This window comes from Rhipicephalus microplus, unplaced genomic scaffold (genome assembly GCF_043290135.1).
Source record: "Rhipicephalus microplus isolate Deutch F79 unplaced genomic scaffold, USDA_Rmic scaffold_15, whole genome shotgun sequence".
NCBI lineage: Eukaryota > Metazoa > Arthropoda > Arachnida > Ixodida > Ixodidae > Rhipicephalus > Rhipicephalus microplus.
In genome coordinates this window covers 20136237-20157974 of record NW_027464588.1, presented here as the reverse complement: position 1 = coordinate 20157974, position 21738 = coordinate 20136237, and the positions used below count along the sequence as shown (strand labels likewise).

At 43.8% G+C, this 21738-nt stretch overlaps 1 protein-coding gene across 2 annotated transcripts; it reads right to left on the bottom strand.

Annotated features, from left to right (window-relative positions):
* Positions 1–906: 906 nt before the first annotated feature.
* Positions 907–21307, bottom strand: LOC142784645 (uncharacterized). Of its 2 annotated transcripts, none has more exons than XM_075883074.1 (5): positions 21181–21307; positions 13953–14123; positions 10245–10313; positions 8821–8881; positions 907–1064 (listed from the first exon to the last, which is right to left on the bottom strand). In XM_075883074.1, the coding sequence occupies exons 2-5, from the start codon at positions 14057–14059 to the stop codon at positions 960–962; spliced, it is 342 nt and encodes a 113-aa protein (XP_075739189.1). In that variant the 5' UTR covers positions 14060–14123; positions 21181–21307; the 3' UTR covers positions 907–959. The 2 variants fall into 2 exon arrangements, with proteins under 2 accessions (XP_075739189.1, XP_075739190.1); XM_075883075.1 differs by lacking the exon at positions 907–1064 and adding an exon at positions 4120–4225.
* Between the last annotated feature and the right edge of the window lie 431 nt (positions 21308–21738).

Genomic DNA, 21738 nt, shown 5'->3' with positions numbered 1-21738 from the left:
GGTGGGCAAAACAGACAAAGGTACAGACAAACAGACCAATATAGGTGGGCAAAAGAGACAAATGTACAGACAGACAGACCAAAATTTTTCGGTCGAAGGTCCCCAAGAAAGACTATCATCTTTCAAAGTGTTTGCAGACAGTGATAAGAAACTTTATAGCACTGCCTGTGGACAAGAAGGGCAAAAAACCTACAGCACAGCCTGTTTGTCTTCTCGGTCATTTGCAAAAGTGCCAAGCACGTGAGTGCGGGATTGAGTGTTTGGTGAAATGGTGGGCAGAGGGGGCAAGGTTAAGTAGAATGTGTGTACTTGATCATTAAATCATTTACTGTGAGCTTGGGACTCAAATGCAATAATATTCATTAAGAAAACAAAAACAAAATTTTACCACGAAATTCGGAAAGAGTACAACCGCCTACGCACGAAAGAGTCAGAGGGGGGGGGGGGTGCCATGTCTGCCCCATATGCTCCAAGATGTTTGCTTGTCCCACCATTGTTTAAAGCACAGGATTAGGCCCGTGCATTTTTTGGTAACAGCAGCAGAGAAACCGTGGTCTTGCATTGAAACAACAGGTATGTACCATTTTTTCTCCCGGAAAGTTGGGGACGAAAAACAGGCTGCTGTGAGAAATACCATCTTCACTTAATTTTTATTTTTGCATAACTAAAAGTTTAAACTGTTTTCTGTCAAACGTATCTGGTGGGGCGTGCTTCAGTTAGACATTATGTGGCTGCAATGATTTGAATATACAGATGAACACCTTTATAAGGCATGCTCTAGACAGCGATTTACGCCTTTTATACGAGGTATCTCTTATAAACAGGGTACCTACCATGCATTATTGATGTCAAGAAGCATGAACAAAACGTCTGCGTACCTGTTGGAAGTGCATCTACAGGCAATGGGCGTGCTGGCTTCCGCTCTGAGTCGTTATGCTCCGCCAGTGGTATAGATGGCTTTATGTGCTGTGGCAGCTCTGACCCCTTTTTGCTCGAGATTCCTTTAGCCTGAATGTCGGTAATTCGTTGCCGGCAGTAATAAGACAAAGGACTGGCAGGAATACCTGTAGAGAGCGACGAATGTTTAGATATCGCAGATAAATCTGGATACTCTAAGGGTGTGATATCTACAATTTACACCCTTGATGCCAGAACATTGTGAGAACCTTACCACGTTCGAGTTTTTCAAGCTGACAATGGCAATGCATCACTTTGCGCAGCTGAAAGAAGGCAAATTTCAAACTAATCACTGCTCATAATTGTTCAGCGAACTGTGAGCGTGAGAGGAAGACACAGACGAAGCAAAGAGGAGGCACACAGCACGAGCGTTCATGCTGCGTGCCTCCTCTTTGCTTTGTGTGTGTGTGTTCCTCCCACACTCCCAGTTGGCTGAACAATTATGAAACCAACTAGCCCACCTTTCCATTCTAATCGCTGCACGCCCTCCTTACTGCTCAACTTGTTAATTTTGTCATGGAATATGATCAACTTGTGAATTTTTAGGCATTAGTAGCCGAGCGATGGGGGACCGAAGCTGCTCCAAAAACTTGGTCAGATATATAAAGCTTGTTGTAGCAATGCACTCAGCAAGAAATTTGCAGTAAACTCTGTGTGTTACAGTTACGAGAGCTTTGACTGGGCACATATCCTTTTTCTTCAGCAATGTTTTTTTAAACTTAGCCTCGGCATTAGGCGGAATTGGCCGATTTATACACCTCGACAACCAGCAACAGAGACCACAGAGATCACTTTGACGATCGAGACCACTTGGAAGATACTAGCCCTTTTAGCGATATCAGTTTCTATCATGATCGCAAGTGGTTGTCAGATAAGAGATGATCTTGCGTTACATGCTAAACTATACCACCTATCAGTAGCCAGTTTATCAAAAACATGATCCCATGAAATTCTAGTGAATCATTTAAAAATAATAGTCTGGTGCAGTGGAACCACCGTTATACAACTTTCGGGGACCATGCGAAAATGCAATACTTGTATAATCCAGGCGTCGTATTATCAAACTTGTATAAGCCAGTGCGAGAAAACGAAACTGAAACAGTGTTGTCCACAGCCTCCCATCAGAAGAGTCGCAGTGTCATTGCTATCACATAATGGCGACAGACCATGAGTTCGCGTATAATGCCTTCGTGCACGACTGAGCTGTGCGCATTGCAATTTGTTGGCTTGTAAATTACAACTAGTGATCTCTCGCTATTATCACGAAGATGGACATCAAGTGACAGTAATTTTGCACTGTGAAAACAGCTGTGTCACCCCCTTATGCATGCGCGAGCCTGTGACTGCGACAAAGCAAAGAGATCAGCTGTATGTCGAGCAAAGCAAGTTTCTACGGATTGAAAACGAGAAAAATATCAGCTCTTCGGCCAGCTGAAGCTACTCTTTGTGGCTATAGCTTGTAGGTAACTACTCCAGCCAGAGGGAACACAAGCTTATGTTTTGCACTCTTGAATGTTTCGACGACGTTTGGTACTAGTATTCTTTCGGATGGAAACTGAAATTCGTCAAAAACTGCGGGGTCCGCATAAAACTGTGTTATATAACCAAGGGTTATTTACATTGCTTCTATGAGAATTTTGCTGGGATCAAACAGATTCGATGTAAAATGCGGGTGGTCGCCAAACCAGCTGACATACAGTCGAAGTTCCACCTTATACATAACAAATGGGCTCGATATAAGCCCACGAAAATTCATATTCACGGAAATATACCATACTAACTAAAGCAACTTGTGTCTAAAACAGTCTTCCACTCGATGGTGCAGAGAGACTTTGTTCAGTAGAAAAATTCGATTTTGCCATCACCTGATGGAAAATTTCTTTAGCTTTCAAAAAATTTATCCCACTTAGGTACTCACTTTTTCAAAAATAACTTTTACTTTTGGGCTTGGAAATGTTGATGAGAAATGAGCATGTATTTTCGTGTGGTCTCTGCATTTCTCTCAAAAGGATTTCAGAGGCTTGTGTACCTTTTTTCAGGTACTATATAGAGCATAGGCAAACAAAATTCTAATGTGTGTTGAGTCATTTAGATAGATGCAACTAGAATCTGCACGCCCTCCTTACTGCAACTTTTTCCTCTGCAACTAGAATCTGTAGCATACGTGCATTTGAATTTTAGTATACAAAAAATGACATTCCTAAGTGGCAGTTTTCATGCAATAAGATATGCAAAAACATAAATCAAGCTTTTGTTGTGCAGTGTTTAGGTTACACTGTTGCAACTTTGCAATGCTCTGCAGATAGCTTATTTTTTTGAAAATTTGCTATGTAGAAAAAATAAAAATAAAAAATACAAGATGAAATGATTTTGAGCCCCTGTGCCAAGCTGCATCTGTCTTTATGATTCCTTGCAAATTTCATAGCCATAGCTTATATTACTACATTACAGCCAAATTTTCTAACTCATTTCTAAGGTTTCACCCCAGCTTAGAGGGACACTAAAGAAAGACTATTTTTCACACGAAACTCTTTTAAATGAAATTGCTGCTTAATTGAAACAACTGCCGGTAATATGTTTGTTTTTGTACTTCAATATTATAACCTTGTTCATCTCTCAATAAACAAAACTCCTCTTAAAGGAAACACATTTTCCTGGTCCCTTCAGGTTTCATTAAAAAGGAGTTTACTGTATCAGTAAAGTACAATTCCACATTCCTGAAGACACCACTTGATCATGAGGCCACGCATCGCAAGTGAGAAAAAGCATGAAACGAAAGTGAAGGTGCAGGAACTGCCTTGCCATTTCCACACCAAACACCATCACTCGGTCCTGCATAGCTGTTAATCGTTTTGAAATCGGTGAAGTTACGGGCGGAGGCTTCAGCGAGAAATTTGCATACGACACTTCTACTTCGCTTTCTTCCCCTAATGTTGAACTTACGAACGCAATACTCGTGACATTACAGAGTCCTTGAATTTTATTATTCCAGACCACTTCACTGTTTCATTCAAGTGTTCCTTTTAAGAGTTAAAATGGCACCGTCGTGCTTACACCACTAAGCCACCACAACGTGTTAGGGACAACGACAATAACTGCTTACTCTGTGGAAGCGCTCGCGCTTGCTCAGACTCATTGCTGGCACCTGTCCGCACAGACGATTTGACGAGACGCGCTAACCGTGAAACCTGGCAGCCGGTGATTTCCTTAGGCTGGACCAGTGTAAACGGCGATCGACACTGGTCTTTTGTCAGTGCAGCTGCACGGCCTGCAGATGGCCATCATGAACAGGCTCAGCTGACAGGAAGCACAAAATGCTTACAGGCAATGTGCTTACAAGAGAATTCTCATATTGCACCCATTAGCTTCTAAAATTCTGGCCCTCCGTACACACAGTGGACATATGAAGCAAATATGAAGCAATTCTGTTCTACTAATTTACACTTCACTACCGAGCGAAAGTGAAAATGCTGTTATCTATGCTGACCAGTGGTACTGATTGCATCAGCGAAAATCAATAGTCAACTCATAACTCTGGGATGCAAAATTAGAATGTCTGCATCCCGTGCTAACGGCTTTTAATTTACCCTAAGGCCGATATCTACTAGATTCCTTGCGGGCTCAGATATTAAGAGCGATAGTCCTCGAAAGGTAGTCCCGGGTTCAAATCTGGGACAAGTATGAATTTTTCCTCTGCTGCAGAACTTTCAATAACAGCGATTTTAAACCGTACAGAACTTGCTCACAATCCCCACTGCAAAACACGTGCCAGAGACACATAGGCTGTCACTAGACAGAGCAATCAAGAGCTGCAAGAGCAGAGCTGTCACCACGTCTTGAGCTGCAAACAAACAGGACTCCCCACCCCATGCAAGCCCCAGCTGACGTGTCAAAAAGGATGCCTCAGTAACTATGTGAGAAGAACTATGTTGTTCTACAATGTCCAAGGCACATCTGACCACTCCTAGCTAGAGCACGACACTCTGAAATAACTAGTTCAATATAGAGGCATATTCGAGAAATGCGGACAGCTTTTCTTGTACCTTTGTGCTACAAAAGAATGAAAGGCTACTTTTTTCTTTCGTGCCACCAACGTAATACTAGAAGAAAGCCTAATTGAGTGCACTTAATTCGCGTTAATATCACCAAAAAAGCCAGACCTGTACAGAACGTGCCGCAGGTTCACAGGAAAAGTTGAAGTCTTAAAACAATGCACACACACAGACTAAAAAGAAAAACTCAACGACAGCAAAGCTCTACCAACTCTTAATTTTTGCATTGCCGTAGAAAGCTGTCAAGACGGTAGTAATGTAAGTCAACGTCGAATACATAAATTGGGACACTCTGAACCCGTGCAACTTTTGGCTGCAACACGGCACTATAAGAAACCACCCAGATGGTTCCTTTCAAAATGTCTCATGATAATAGTCTCACAATCATGCTCGATGTCATACCACCCAACATCACCGACGAAGAAAAGCTTGGCATCACCATGTACCTTCAGCGTGCCTGAGAAGCCAGACAACTAGCCCATCTAGACATCAAGAACCAGCGACCGACTGACTGCCGTCGTTAACACCTTCAATGACTTCATGAGAAATAGAAGCTCAACAAGTGTCTGGATGCAGATGTGGGCTCGTGAAACTTCTACAGCGATAGTTCCACACAAAGCACTAGAGCGCCTCGGCACTTCAGACTACGCGGCTATGCATGTCAGATGGCAGTGCAAGCTCTCAGTGAAACCATGCAGGACCTGAAGTTGTTCACAAGGAATGCCTTAAGAGGGACGTGCTCTTTCAAAATCGAAAAATTGCAAAACAAAGCACACACAGAGAACAGTGGTGCTTGCTCGGCGCGACCTTGCAAGCACCCCTGTTCTCTGGGCGTGCATTGTGTGTCCCATTTGCCATCATTTCGCTCGGTTCTCACATGTGCTCTTAAATCTTTTACCGCCTTTATGAGATGATCTTTCACTTTCTTCACGGGACGCTGATTGTTGTTCTGTCGCTAAGAGTGAGCTGGGCAAAGTTTGAGATTCTGCACGCGTTCTGTTCAAGAAAACGTCCAATGAGGCTCGTTTGCATGGTGAGGCTAGTTCACGCGCCAATGCTGGGCTACAGTCGCATAGATGCTGAGCAGCTTCTTCTTCGTCTTTTCAAGACGATGACTGCATTGATGCTTATCATGACGTCGACGTTGCCACACCATCCGCGAAACGCTCCGTCGTCACAAGTGAGGCTGGTGTTGGGGTTTCGTGCTCAAGTGCGCCTGACGAGTTGCGCTCTCTAACTGCAGCGATTACGGCCTCGAACAGTGCAACAGCGTCGTCAACTGTGCAACGGCGTCATCGACTGTGCCAACAGGTTCTTGGACATGCGAGGAGTTAGCTGCGGAAGAAAGCGAACGTGTTGCTTTGCAACCAAACCTCAGCGCTATACCGGCAACCAATGGGCAGCGGAGAAAGACCCTTTCCTTGTGAAAAAGGCTCAGGAACGGCTGCAACACAAGCAGGAAAAGCGGAAGAGGAAAAGAGTCCTAAAAAACATTTCTAGCTACTTTGTAGGGTAATTTTAGACCAAAATACGAGTTCGAAACTTTCAAAGCCCGTTTTCTCAAAATGACTTGTTTTGGCCAGAGAGGCTGTTTTGTCTGGCAATATCTCTTCAACCGTTCATCTCATTTCTATCAGATTTGTTTTATTATGTACCCTAATAAATAGCCAAAACTGTGACAGAACAGCTTTTTAAATTTGTTGCATCTGTAATTTATGATAATTAAAATTTCATTGCTAAAACCTCAATGGCAAACACCAAATTTGTTGCTCTGCTAAAAATTTTCTGCAAGGAATTTGAAAAAAAGTTCTCTGTCATAGTGTAATGCATGCATCCAAAAATCATCACAGTGAATTTCACGGCGCTAGCCCATTGATTAAATTCACAGGCGCCTGACTGAAAAACCTTTGCGCACTACCCTAATAAATGGCTGTAATTTGGGAACCAGCGAACCTAAATGCATGAAATTTTGTGGTTATTCAAATGGCTGTAAAATTAGACTACCCTGAAATTTCGTTGGGAGATCTCAACAAACAAAAAAGTTCCCCTTCTGTGGTAGCCTCCCCCCTTGAGCAGTGTTGTAGGCGTTGGAGTATTGGAGGACACATTTCGCTTTATTAGCAGCTTGCTCCTTTTGCTGACGGCTTGATGTACGGCGGCTGCCGGCGTGTACACTAGTGTTGCCAGTGTGTGCACTTCTGCGGTCGCCGCTTAAGGTTGCCTCTCCGGCAATTCCAAAATGCTCACTAGATGGCAAGCTGCCACCCAAGGCTTCGGTTTTCAATAACCTGCCCACTCTTCTCCACAAAGTGGCTTTGTAAGAAAGAAGGGTAAAGAGAAAAGCGTGGCGTCATAACTGTCTCTCTCTCAGGAGGTTACCTAAACAACACCACACGGGAGATGAGTAGTGGAGGAGAGAAACGAATGTTAAAGAGAGGAAAAAAGGAGGGTGTCAGCGGTGTTTGGTCTGGTCGCGTGCAAACTCGCGCAGCCTCCGAACTGGAAGGAAAGAAAAAAACACTTGCCTGCTCTCAACCTCATTGAAAAACGCCAGATAGCTCCACATCTGCTATTTACGAGCGTTAGGAATTCGACTGTAGCCAGCGGCCAGTATAGCATAAAGGAACAGGTGGTTAACGTGCCCGACAATGCTGCCTTCAGCGTACCCATCACGCGCTGGCTCGTTAACAAGCATTCCTACAGAAATGGTCTTGCCAAGAAACGCCCCATGCACCACCAAGTAAGCTCCTGTAAGGTGACTCACTTTGTGGATATGGTGGCGATTTTTTTTATTGCCCACTTGTAGGAATTTAATGTCCAAAAACAAACCACCGCATGATTATGAGAGAAGCCCTAGTGAAGGGCTCCAGAAATTTCGACCACCAGAGGTTCTCAACGTGCACCTGAATCTAAGCACACAGGCTAGAAACATTTTCGCTTTCATCGAAAATACGGCGGCCGTGGCCGGAATTCGTTCCTCTGACCTGCAGGTCAACAGCAGAGTGCCTTAGCCACTAGACCATCAAGAAAGGTTCGCTTCTATTTTCAGTTTCAAACATCAAGACTATGTTTTCTGAGAGTGTAAAGCCACAAGCCCTTCATTTTTATGCAACGACCTGTTACACAGGTAGGTACTGGCCTGCTCAGGTTGCGAATGTCTCTGAATGTTTCCACTCCTCTGCAAAAACACAGAAAGTTTTACACTGATGAGCAAGAAATGACGGATTTTCAGATTTCAGGTGACTGGCGTCTATCCCTGCTGTTTTCATTGCACTTTGAGCATTGGTTTCTCTCATTGGGCACAATTTTGGCCAACAAAGTGTGCCATCTTTACCGACTGCATTTCCTTTTGTTCATCCAAACCATGTGGCATCGTAATTGATATACTTTTAGTTTGTAAAAATCCCTTTTGTTGTGTCATGAGACCCCTGGTGTCATGCAAGTACACTGTCCATGACACTGGGTAGAGATAGGCCTCCACTATGCCCTTTTCCTGCTACCAACCCAGTGAAGGCATGCCACTCATGTTGCCCATGCCTCGCTCGCCTATCACCCTTCTTTCCCCTCCATAAAACTACCTGCAATAAACACAGGAGAGCAGTCTCGCCGAAGCTCGGTTTATGTGTTCGCCCTCTGCACGTTCTCTCCTTGCTCTGCCTTTTTGCCAGCCTGCCACGGGGTTGCCTTCCATGCTGCTTCCCTTATCTAACACCTTTATTTTCTACAATGTCGTACAGTATTTAAGCGAAACCATACTCTCTTTCAACCTGCACTTCACAGCGGCATATTTTGACAGAGGTGTGCAGCTTACCTTTAATATTTGTTGACGAGCACTTGCTTGTCTTCTTATCAGCTCTACCACCATCAGCCACCTGAGGAAAGAAAAATTGTAGGCACAGATTTGAAGAAGCGCATGGTGGTGTAGACCATAGGTCGGCGAACTCACTCATAAGTCGAGTCACTTGGACTCACTCAGACACAGATCAAGCTACGAATCGGGGCGCAATATTTTGGAGAGTCTGGGTCCGAGTGAGTGCAAAACACAAAATGTATATTTGGAGCGAGTGAGTGAGTTCCACTTTTGTTTTACCGACCTATGGTGTAGGCACCCCAAACTTTCCTTTTACAGTCAAGCCACCGTTCCGAGCAACGTATACAGAAACAAAAAGTGAAACACTTGCTGTTGAAAGAATTTCGTAGTGCTTATAAACTGCACAGGCAGCTCAAGTGCCTATACACAATGTCTCTACCTTTCGGTCGTGTCCCCTCCAATATTGAGCATGTGTGTGGAGACAACACACATTTAGTAGCCAGTCATTTTGCCCAGCTTTGGCAATCATTTCATGTTATCTGCAAGATAAGGGGAACGCCAGCTGCCTTTGTTATCGGCCATGTGGAGAGCCCAGTTTTAGCTTAGCTGCTCGCTTTTGATTGCCTCCTTTGCACTGGCACGAAAAACCCCGATGCCCACCTTACCTGCATCTCTTCCCCTTCCCCTATCTAGCACCGTATTTATACCATTGTAGATATACCCATTTTATCTAAATCTGAAATCCATTGTGGGCAGTTGACTTCAATCGAAACCAAAATATGTTTAGTTTCCATGGTAGACTTACAACCGAAACCTAAATTAACAAGAAATCGGGCATGCTGTGGCATGGTTACAACATTAAGTTTATCTTCCGGACGTACCTGTGAAATATATTACATTTCCTTGCATGCAAGCAGTACTTTAAGCAATGATTCGCAGAAGCTTTTCTACAGATAATCCCTGCCAATTGCCCTAAAGCTAGCTTGTCTGTACAGGTCTGAGGTGCTGCCATGAAGCCACCATTCTAAACTGAAATCCCAGTTTTTCTTCAGCGACATGGTACATAAATGTCTATTGAATGCGCTCACGATTTTCTTTTGTGGGTGTGTTATGCAGAGCAATTGTAAAAGGTCGACCTACATTAGAGTCGACAATGAGATTGAGTAAGTACAATGATGACTTCAAGAAGCGTGCTCTTTATTGCCTGGCCAACAACGTTGAGTACTCTCAAATGTGGTCCAATAAACTTCATTTTATTGTACCTAGAACTGGTTGCTGTGAAAAATAAACAGTTCTTCAAGGCACTGGTACGTAAGCCCCAAACACGGAAGCATAATGCAAACAGCGTTGCACTCTCCCGACGATACTGTACTGCAAAATGTTTCCAAAACCTTAGAGCAACGGCACAAGGAGCAGAAACCCACCTGTGGTCGTTGCCGGCTGGGTGACAAGAGAAGTGCTGTGTCAGGTTTTTCCAAGGCCTGTGCCCAGAACTGAAAGTGCACACGAAAAAGAATGCAGGGCTGAGTTACTAAACACATGTTATGCTATGAGACAACATATGCCACATGCGAAATTGTAGCAAGCCGAAAAGTGACATTCAGCGATGCCAACAGAACAAGGCCGAAATTCAGGCCGAGGCAGACTAATGGCTTTTTGGCGCCAAAAGAGCTCACATAGCTGCACATGTAGGTAGTGGTGCTATTTACATAGATGCTGTATTACTTTTGCACATGACCCTTGCTTTCATATATAACCTGGACATGTAACTACTGAACACTAAAAATAAGAGTTTAAAGAGTCCTCACACACTGCTGTAAACCTACCTTTCTTGCATTAACATAAAGCAGTGCGGTAAAATAAGCTTGCGCACTGAAAATATAGCTGACCCTTTTTAAAGTTCTCTATTGAATCATACGATATATTGAACTATACTCTGTTACACCACTTTGGTTCAGCACTACCAAAGCTACGGGGTGTAAGAAAGTCACACGCTTGCGTAGCAAAACGTAGCTCCTCATACAAGTGCCTTCAAATTGGCAGGGTTGTCTAAAATTGACATTTGCTTGGTGTGTGCGACGTGTTTCTTCAACGCATTTATTTCCTGAACATCTAATTTTTTGTGTCAGCTACCGGCAGTAACTATGGTTACAATTCAACATGGCAGCGCCCGCTTGATTTGAACTTGCACTTGCTAAACGCCCACCGCACTGACAGCAACAAATAAATGGTCAAATGAGCCATCGATTTGTTTGATCTTACTCTGAGGATGAAGCATCAGGTACATTTTGTCGTTATTAGCGAGATATGCTGCTTGTGTAGCCATATCTGATAAGCCTAACGCGCCGATGCCAGGGCTGTGCCGCCAGGCGAAAAACACTGCATCGCCAAATATCAGACATGCGACCTCGCACAGCGTTCCGCGCGTGTCAGATGCTCTTTCGGTGAAACAAAAAAAGATAGACAAGAAACATTGCAGCGAGAGACTAGAAGGAACACGTTGAAAGTGAAGCAGTCATACCAGAGCCACGAACAGCGTCAGAGAGCCACAAAGAGAAGATATCTGCTGGCACGAGCGTCTACCGATCTTCCGTAGAGCCACAAATCATATAGTTAAGACGCCAAACTTCCTGAAGTGGAAGAGTAATGGCCAGTTTGACAGTATTACTTATTTTTGAAAGTTCATAAACCACCCACCTTACATGCAATGAGCGTGGAAGGACAATTCAATGAGCCGACACAGCGCGGATAAATACATGTAGAGAGGCTGATTGCCTTTCTTATTGGCAGGGGGCCCTGCAGCCTTCACAGTGCTGAAGGGAACTTCTGAAACAGAGTATAGTTGCAATATCTTCGAGATCTCAATATATGCAGGTTCGACTCTATACAAGTAAAACCTAAGCCATATTCTGCCTTGCATTCCTTATTTTTCAGCCATGTTTTTACCAACTAGCATAACAAGAAGTACTCTGGGTATGTTTACATATTAGCGTGCCCTGGTCTTATAGGTATGGCACTATGAATCACATGCCTAGAGCATTTTCACGGTTCGCAAAGATAAGCCCTGTCAACTAAACTGAAATAACAACAAGTGAACAATCCAACAAAGCCTAGCACACAAGCTGTGTGCTAAACAGAGCTACCAAAAGACAAGCCCAAGTAAAGTCCCTGCTACCTCAAGTTCTGGAATTTTACGAGCAAAACATGCAAACCAGTTTCAAAGCTTGCAGTGGGAGGACTTTAAGTGAAACAGGCACATAAACAATCTACATTACAGTCTGAAATAACTTTGGTAGGTCGGAGAGGCCCCAAACAGATGATAGAAGCAACTGGAGATCGCCTCCACAATGAAAGTAGAATGTAGATTTAGTCCCACTCACGAGCTAGACAGCACAGCGATTGACATGTCGGTGTAGGGTGCAAGTCCATGTTCATCTGCCTTCAAGAAAAAAAATATAAAGCTGCCTCAGTGCTTTTATGTTATACTGTATTTTCATGTATGCTGCATTTCTGGTACTACATTTAGTGACAAGTTCCTTCTCGGCCGTGGCATCCCCTTGTCGAAACGGGGACGCCATGGTAGAAATTGAACTTGTCACCGAATCTAGGAGCAGAAATACAGTACACCAACTAAGCGTGGCCTCTGCTAGAGCCGCGCTTTTCATTGTAGAACTGCGATTCTAACACCATGTCAAGCTTTACTGCAAGTGTAGCAAACCTCATCCGGCATGGGAAAGGTTTGAGACAGCTGCAAGCCTGGACAGCCAGCTTGCAAAACTGTTGCAAAGCCTAAGCTGGCTTGACCAGTAGTTTAAAATAATCGGGAAATGTAAAATTTTAAAGAAGCATGCAATGTGGCAAAAGATTCACAAAAGGTAGAAAGAATTGCATCAGCCTATTTGTAGCACAAACCTGTGAAATCTGAATGATTACTTCAGAAATTGCAACCTTTTAGCTTTTTCAGCTAAGAGTAGACTGCTTCACACATGTTCGGGTGCACGGAGGCGGTGCTGAATTCAAAAACCCGATCTCTATTCGACATCAAGATGATTGATTGATATGTAGGGTTTAACGTCCCAAAACCACCATATGATTATGAGAAACACCGTAGTGGAGGGCTCCGGAAATTTCGACCACCTGGGGTTCCTTAACGTGCACCCAAATCCGAGTACACGGGCCTACAACATTTCCACCTCCATCGGAAATGACATCAAGATTAGCTCGCAATACAACTTCTGTTCAAGAGCACTTTGAACATTCTTTTTTTTTCAGTCAGTACCAATTACACATTGTTGAAACACTGCCTGTCAATTTGCTGCAACTTCCAGTTCTGAAAAAAAGATGTTGCTCCTAACATAATAAACTGATTAATGTTTCGAAACCTACATGTTGCACGAGAAAGATTAAATACTTGAAGTTCATGTTGACAAATGCTATGCATAGGTCTAAATATAACTAAGTCTAAATATAACATAACTCTAAACATTTCATTTTAAAGAGACACTAAAGAGAAGCGACAGTTTGGTTTATATTGACAAACTGCACTCAAAGAACTCTAATGCCATATGTTTCACTAACCTAAGTTCATTATTAGTGGAGAAAATCAAGATTGTATTATTTTTTAATTTGGCAGGTGATGTCAGAAATTTTCAAGTGTGTTTTTTGTAATTACAAGACATGGGCTAGATAAGTATTCTGAAACTTTGTATGCTAGGTTTATAGCACTCGCAGATGACAATGTGCTTCATTTTTACCTATTAGAAGCTACGTAGGACCCAGTAGAAGCCTTCGAGATCTACAACGCCCCGGTCTGGTGCATGAATTTTGTTGCGGCATCTCTACCCATATTTTCTTTTCGCGAGTTGTCTCACTTACCAAGCGTCGTGTCGCAGCAAGAGTGGCGTTTTTGAGACTGTAAAATTCGTACTTCTTTAATATGCGAAAAATCGCTTTTCTCTATAGTGTCCATTTATTTACATTCCCAAAAAAAGGGGCCTCCCCTAAGAAAAGGCTCTAGGTCTGGGACACCTTGGTTTGAGAAAGTGCGCATTCGTTTTTGCAGGTGAGTGCTACAGATCGAGTGCATAGCAATTTATTTTCGTTTCATTAAGGTACATTTATGAGCCACTCACCTGGCGAAGCCTCTCTTTACCGGACCCCTTTTTACGAGAAGTAGGCGAAGCTGTTGGCAGGGGCCCTGCGGGGGTCCCAAAAAAGCTCCTGGGCTGGCCCACAGCATGGACTTCGCTTAATTGGGTACTGGTGGTCTTGGATGCAGGGCTGACTGTATTGCTTGCATGTGCCTGCAGCAACAAGCAGGTCAATGAGGCGCATGCGTTACTTTTAACCTGATCAGAGCTCAAAAGGCGTTTAACATCTGAAGCAAGCCATAGGACAGTGCCATTTTAACTTGGGTAAAAGGTGCTGCCTGTGTGCAGTATACATTACCTACATTGCATGCGAACAAAACCACTCAAATCTCATCATAACAAAATTGCATCTTACAGGAAAACTAAGTTTGCTATATCTGAAAGTTCGTTATGAAATTCATTTCTAACAGTATGTCTATCGCAAGACAATTTTTATTTACTTCGTCATAAGAGATATTTTGTTACATCTGGGTGTACAGTAAACACTCGTTAACTCGAACTCGCATATCTCGAAATCTCGGTCAAGTCGAAACCTCTTTTCACCAGCCCACCATAGGCCCCATGTATTTGCCCCCTCTTGAAAGGTTTTTGCAGGGGACAGCGTATATCTCCAAATCTTGACCCGGAGGGAAGAAGGCAAAGACCACTCCCAACAGGAAACGAGGACGTTGTGCAAATGCTTAGCTCTTACTATACGTGCTAAACGCGGTCGTGAAGGGTGAATTTGAAATTCCCGCTGTCGCAGCTGTTTGCTATCCGCCTTCTCAAGCAACTATGCGAATGATCAAGTGTGTGCACCTGTGCACGCCTCCTGCACAGTGTGCAGCGTGCCGTCAGCACCGTCAGCACGTAAGCTAGCCTTTGCATGTTCGAGGTAGTTGTCTGTGTTTCCAGCAATCTGCGCGAGACGAATATTCAGTGCTTGGTCTGTAACAACGAATGCTTCCAAATATCAACCAAGATCTGCCCCTCAAAGCAGTACAAATCGCTAACGTTGGAGAGAAAAGTCGCTTTAATCAAGGAAGTGAAAAAAGCATGTCGAAGCAAGTCGTGCATCGCCAAAGAATTCGGCACCCCCTTGTCAATTCTCTCGACAGTGCTTAAAAACAAGCAAACGGTTTTGGAAGGCTTTGAGCAAAGCTTCTAACGAGGCGGACGTCCCCGTTACCAGTCTGCTGTCGGATGCAGATATCGTTGAGATGGCCTTGAACAATGCAGATGACCACGCAGAAGAGGAAGAGCCCCGAGAAGTGACTACGACGACAGAAACGCGTAACATACTACACTTGCTCTGCAACAAGGCCGAATGCAGTGGTGGCGACCAACGGCTCATACGATGAGTTCAGAAACTGTAAATTGCCTTTCTCGGACTGAGTAAGAATGCGAAACAGACGAGAATTACACAGTTTTTTGGTCCTCGGTGATGATTTCTTTTTCCCTACGAATTCTTGTGCCCTTATTACAGCAGCTCTCTCGTGCAGTGGGGCTTTTCCCAAAAACACTGGCTTTTCTTTTGCAGTGACCTGGGCAAATATTTTCGACGTTTTGCTTAAGTAGAAATATTGCTTATCTCGAAATTTTCCCTGGGTTTCACGGCTTCGAGTTAAGGGATTACTGTAGTAACCTCACTGGAGTGTCATGCACATACATTTTACTGTACGTACATTTAACTGCCTTTAACTGTATGTACATTTAACTGCATTTTTGACTAATATACAGTTTCTAATATTGTCACAGGTGCATCTGTATTTTCCTGCTCTAGTCAAATTCCTTCACAAAATCAACACATGCAGACTATGGTGGTGTAGTGACGATTACGCTCGAATGTTAACACTGAGGTCGCGGGACCGAATACCAACGGTATTGGCCGCACTTTCAATTAATGCAAACATGTGCGAGGCTCATGTATTTGGCTTTAGGAGCACATTAAAGAACCTGGTCAAAATTTTCAAAGCCCCCACTACGTTCATATTTGAAAATTTTGTTGAAGCGCACTAAAAACGGACGGACAGAAGAGGCTGACAAGTACAGCGTTCTGTGTGTTCGTACTTTGGTGCACTCCAACAAAATTTTCAATTATGAACATAATCCAACTGGTCCAACTTGCCCCCACTACACTGTTCTTCATAATCATAACGTCGTTTTGGGGCGTTAGAGTGCAGCTATTCTTATATTATTAAAGCATACATTTATAGCCGCTTATGGCGACAGGTCACGCCAAAATATTCTGGAACCTTTCATTGCTTATGCTGTTCCGATGTATGCAAGCAACAAGAGTTCAGCAAGTATATATACATTATCGAACATTCCAGCGATAACACTGCAATAGTTGACCATGCATGCATAGAAGAAATGCTCCATCGATATTAAGATTACGGACAAAAACTGACAACTATGCTTGACGATCGTTTCATTGCACAGGTTGTCTCATTTTCTGGGACACAGGTGTTAAAATATGCAGTTCCATTTGCACCAGTTTGAGTATTTTCTTCACCGATGCAAGCACGTGATAACATCAATTTTAAATTCAGTAACTGCAATTTGGACGAACAATTCTTGCGAACGTGCAAATTTTAAACTGGGTTTGGCTCAGCTACGCAGTTACGGTAAGCCCTCGTTATAGGCCAGGTCATCGGGGCAGGTGGTGAATTCCATTAAGCGGCTAAAAGCACTAAAGAAATCAGTCTCTACATGCACTCAGACAATCTGGTTGTTCCATTGCGCAAGCTGTAAGCCACCATGCTTAACAGTGGCAGCAAAAAAATGCCAATATTCCGATGGCCACACGCGTCTGACTCAACAGGCCAGGTCTGACTGCATGACGGTCCCAAGAAACTGTTACAATAATGGAATGCACGGTTTTTTTTCTCTAATATCACGACACATAAATCGGTACACTCGATTAGCACAATTAAACGAGGGTTCACAGATAAATTTCTCATTTCCACGTGCCGTACTACAAACGGAGTCTAGAAAAACTTCGGTCTGAAGTGCGAAGATGAGGGGTGTTGCTACAAGTTGGATAAAGTACATAATTTTAATAAGAATCATATGCACACCTCCTTATTTGAAGTGTTAGCTGCCACTAAGAAATTCTTGTTGCCTTGTTTAACAGAAGATTATTGAGGTGGCAGCAATTAGGACCTAGAGACAAGGCATCTAATTTTTTTTGCACGCATTAGCGCATGAGTCATGCATTCATTCGTAGCCTACAATTTGCCCAAGAGTACCTCCGTAGAAGGTGTTACATCAAAAATAACTAGGCTGGTGAGAATAGTGAATTTTAGGTTTGAAGCGAATAGTGATTTTGGTCTAATTATTTCGAATCAAATAGACTATACGATGTATAAAGAAAAATGGGCATATTTATCATGACCTAACTGTCCTGCACAATTTTTTAAAAATATACATAAGGCCTCTATGCAAAAGTGCTTTGTTTTCTTTCCCGTTCAAATGAAGTCGAGACAACTTAGAGAAGTAGCAGGATTTGACTTTCAGTAGGATGCAAGTGATAACCTGTAAAATACGTAACATTATTCATTACAGTTAGAATCTATAAGTCAACAAAGCAAGCTTTTAAGCTTAAAAAAATGCTCAATCGATTTGAGGATCATGTGTTCATTTAAAGGGTTTTTCAACAACTTTTCAAGTAGCCATGGAATGGATTCACTAAAGAAGCTTATTGCCTCGCGAATTAACCGCTGCAACAACTTCTAGAGCCTGTCCAGTATGAACGAAGTTTTGCGATTTCCCACATGCTACAACTTCATTCTCCCTTCTTGTCTCGACGAAAGCGCTTGAAGCAAAGCCGCGAGAGATAGCATAGGGAAAGAAAATATGTCGGGTGTGTGTCGTGACCTTGTGCATTCTTTTTCTTTTCTTTGAATACGTGGCTACCCACAGCGGCCCCAATAACCACCATGCTCCAATCAGCCAATGGCTGGTACAATGGCTGTGACGAGCGATTTTTGACATAGTGGCGTCATTTGCTGAAAGAAGAGAGCAATTTTTATCCGATTGAGAATTTGTGAATTCTAGGTCACGTTCTGCGCAATAATATTAGGCTCACATGTTCTCGGTTGCCTCGACTACCGATTAGCAGCGTCAGCTGGCCATGCTTAACCAGTGTTGTAGGGCCCCTGTAAATTTAAAGGAGGACTTCGCGGCAAAGCTAAATTCCCCTAGCAAGGCGATTTCACGGCTTAACATCACTACATTGCAGTGAAACTACTATTACAGGCGGTTACAAGGGGACAAATATAGATCTATCCGTTCATATTGTCGCGACGTGAAAATAATAGGATAGAGGACGGTGCGACCAGGAGAAACGAGGTCTGTATTAACAGATCAAAAAAGCAGCCGCTTCGACGTCGTCTTCCTTGGAGCAACCGTGGGTGCTGTCTACGCTCATCACTTCGTAGTCCTCCGTCTTCTTGCCCAGCCTTTAGCCGTGACATTAGCCTCCCATTCAAGAAAGCATCGTCCCAATGCTTTATGATCAAAGTGGTTTGTACTCATTGGAAACGCACGAGTTCATTCAAAGAAATAAGGTTTAATCCAAACAACGTGCACAACTTCTGGAGCACACCTTCGACGCCTTAAGGATTAGTGCACAGTATCAGAAACAACCTCATAATTAATGTCACTGAGACGTCGTAGAACATTATAGGGCCCAAAGTACCGTCTTGACATTTTTTCCCAAGAGGCCACGGTGCCGAATAGGAGTCCATATCCAAACTTTCTCTCTTGGCTTGTATGAGACTAGACGGTGACGAAGGTTGTACCATCTTGAATCGTAGTCCTGCTGGCGACTAATACGTAGGCGTGCAAGTTGTCGGGCTTCTTCGGCAAGCTGGATGATATAATCAGCATCCGTCTCAACCTTTTTGCACTCGTGCGGCAGCATAGCATCCAGCGTAATGGCGACTTCACGACCATGAAGAAGGCGAAATGGCGTTCTTGTTTCTTGATAAGCCGTATTATAGGCGAACGTGACATGCGGCCAGATCTCGTCCCAGTTTTTATGCTCGACATCGACGTACATGCAGAGCATATCCGCAAGTGTCTTGTTGAGACGCTCCGTAAGACCATTCGCTTGCGAATGATACGCTGTTGTTCGCCGGTGGGATGTGCCACTAAGTCTTAAAACTGTCCGTAATAGTTCGGCTGCGAATGCAGTTCCCTTGTCAGTTATTACCACTGAAGGAGCGCCATGCCTCAGCACCACATTCTCAACGAAAAATCGGGCTGCTTCACTTGCCGTGCCCCTTTCCAGAGGCCTGGTTTTGGCGTAACGAGTGAGGTAGTCGGTGGCTACTATAATTCATCTGCGACCTGCCGATGAGGCGGGAAATGGGCCCAAAAGATCTATTCCGACTTGAGCGAATGGAGAAACAGGCACGTCAATAGGATGGAGGAGGCCTGCTGGTTTTACGGGTGGGACTTTACTGCGCTGGCAATAAAGGAACGTCCGAACATAGTGTTGAACGGTCACCGTCAGTCTTGGCCAATAGTATTTCTGCCTCACTCAGCACAGCGCACGCGTGTAACCCAAGTGGCCGGATGTTGGTTCATCGTGGCATGCCTGTAATACTTCACTCCTTAGAGATGTTGGCACGACGAGTAAGTAGCCGTTTTCGTGTGACGTGAAGTTCATTTTATACAGGACGTCGTTGCGCAAGCAAAACGACAAAAGCCCTCTCGCAAACAGTCTAGGAACAGTTGAAGCGTGACCTTCCAAAAAACAAAATATGGGTCCTAGTTCCGGGTCGTCTCGTTGCAGCTGTGCGATAGTAACAGTGTTTACAACCTGACAAAGACTGTATCGTCATCATCTGCTGTTGCAGGTTCGTATGGCGCACGAGAAAAGCAATCGGCGTCTGAGTGTCGCTTCCCCGATCTGTAGACCACTGTCATGTCAACTTCTTGAAGCTTCAGGCTCCAGCGCGCAAACCGTCCTAAAGGGTCCTTTAAATTTGCAAGCCAGCAGAGGGAGTGATGACCGCTGACAACATTAAAAGGACGGCCATACAGATATGGGCGGAATTTCATAACGGCCCACACTACCACAAGTCACTCTTTTCCGTGGTGGAATGGTTTTCTTCCGCAAGTGAAAAAGTTCTGCTCGCGTAAGCAAATACTCGTTCAGCGCCATCCTGCCACTTCACAAGTACAGCTCCCAAGCCGACATTGCTAGCGTCGGTGTGCACTGTTGTCGGGGCGTCATCATGAGAGTGTGCGAGGACTGGTGGCTTCTGAAGGTGTTGCCGCAGCTCGTCGAACGATTTTTGCTGTTCTTCATTCCATACGAATGCGACTTCTCTGGCAAGGCAGGTCAACGGCAAGGCGAATACTTAGAAACATTCTATATTTAAATTCAAATCGAAGTGAATTCAAATACTCTACTATTCGTTCGAATATTCGAAGCATTTTGAAAATTTGCACAAGCCTAAAAATAACGTTTCATTTACACCAAGGAGAACTGCTTTGCAAGGATATGATAGATTTATGTGCATTGTTCCCATAATATAGTAGCACACAGTCCGAGTATTAAAGCCCACAGAACAAAGAAAGGTTAATAATAAATACAAAACTCAAGATACAGAGTTTATTAGAATGCAGCAGAGTGGACAATAAAGAGATGCTACAAATAAAATGAATATACTGTAGTTCTAAGCAGAGAAAATTTAATGCACCACAAATATCAGAGTATTGAACAGCATAAAGGAAAACCCCCGCTAGTTCATTCAAAAGTATTGTGCGGTATAAAAAAAGCATTCTCAAACGATCATCATATTGGACACCCATTTGCTTTGTAGGATCACAGACATCACACATTAACTAACTTGCCATAAAAAGAACCTCTCAATAACCTGGGTCTCATGCATTACTCTGTAGGTTAGCAGCTTGTGCACATTCACATACTGCAACACTCCCCCAGTAGCAACTTCTCTTAACCAATCTAAACAAGAATTCTGGAATGCCGCAGTTATTCTACTGCCTGAGAGAGTTTTTTTACACACTCATTGAAAGTTAAAACAAACTAAATAGATTCCCTTAGGAAAAGCTTTGACTTCATGAATAAAGAAACGAACTAAGTCCTCATGTCGACACTGCCAACTAGCAGATGCAGACATGAGAAACCTCATAAAGCAAAGCCAACTGGTAGTACCTGAACAGAAGCTGTTAGTGCAAACTGCGTTTAGTTTACGTGACCTAGCCTGTCTTTTTCAGAGTCTTCCAGGCCATGAGGTGAGCCATTCGGCAGTAGCCATGCTGAAGCAACGTACAAATTAACTGGCTCGTTTGCCAGGTGACCACGATGTGCGAGGCTCTGCTGGCAGTCGGCCGTCTTTGAAGCAGAGCTGGAGGCAGCAGCACCTTGGGGAGCCTGCAGCGATTGAGAGGGCATGGCATGTCCTTAATGTTCAGGAACGTGCCCTCAGAAGGTGGTGAATCAGTTCAGAACTGAGGGTGTCAGGTCTAACCCGGAGTGGCTAGACACTCGTTATAGCAGTCCTTGATGACAATGCACTTAAATCAGCTAGAAGTGCATCTGTGCATAGAATATTAATCTATACGATTATGAGGGGTGTCGTAGTGGAAGGCTCCGCAAATTTCGACCACCTATGTTTCTTTAAACTGCACCTAAATTGAAGTACACAAGCCGCAAACAATTTTGCCTCCATCAGAAATGCAGCAGCCGCGGCCAGGCTACGATCCCGCCACGTTCGGGTCAGCAGTCAAGCTTGTACCTACAAAAGCCCAC

What these genes read in the sequence shown, in the direction of transcription:
- LOC142784645 (XM_075883074.1), bottom strand. Translation starts at nt 14,059, where the DNA reads ATGCTGTGGGCCAGCCCAGGAGCTTTTTTGGGACCCCCGCAGGGCCCC. An exon ending in CCAGCCGGCAACGACCACAG is followed by an intron (nt 8,882 to 10,244) that starts GTGGGTTTCTGC and finishes TTCTTTCCTCAG; the next exon opens with GTGGCTGATGGTGGTAGAGC. An exon ending in CTCGTCAACAAATATTAAAG is followed by an intron (nt 1,065 to 8,820) that starts GTAAGCTGCACA and finishes CGCTCTCTACAG; the next exon opens with GTATTCCTGCCAGTCCTTTG.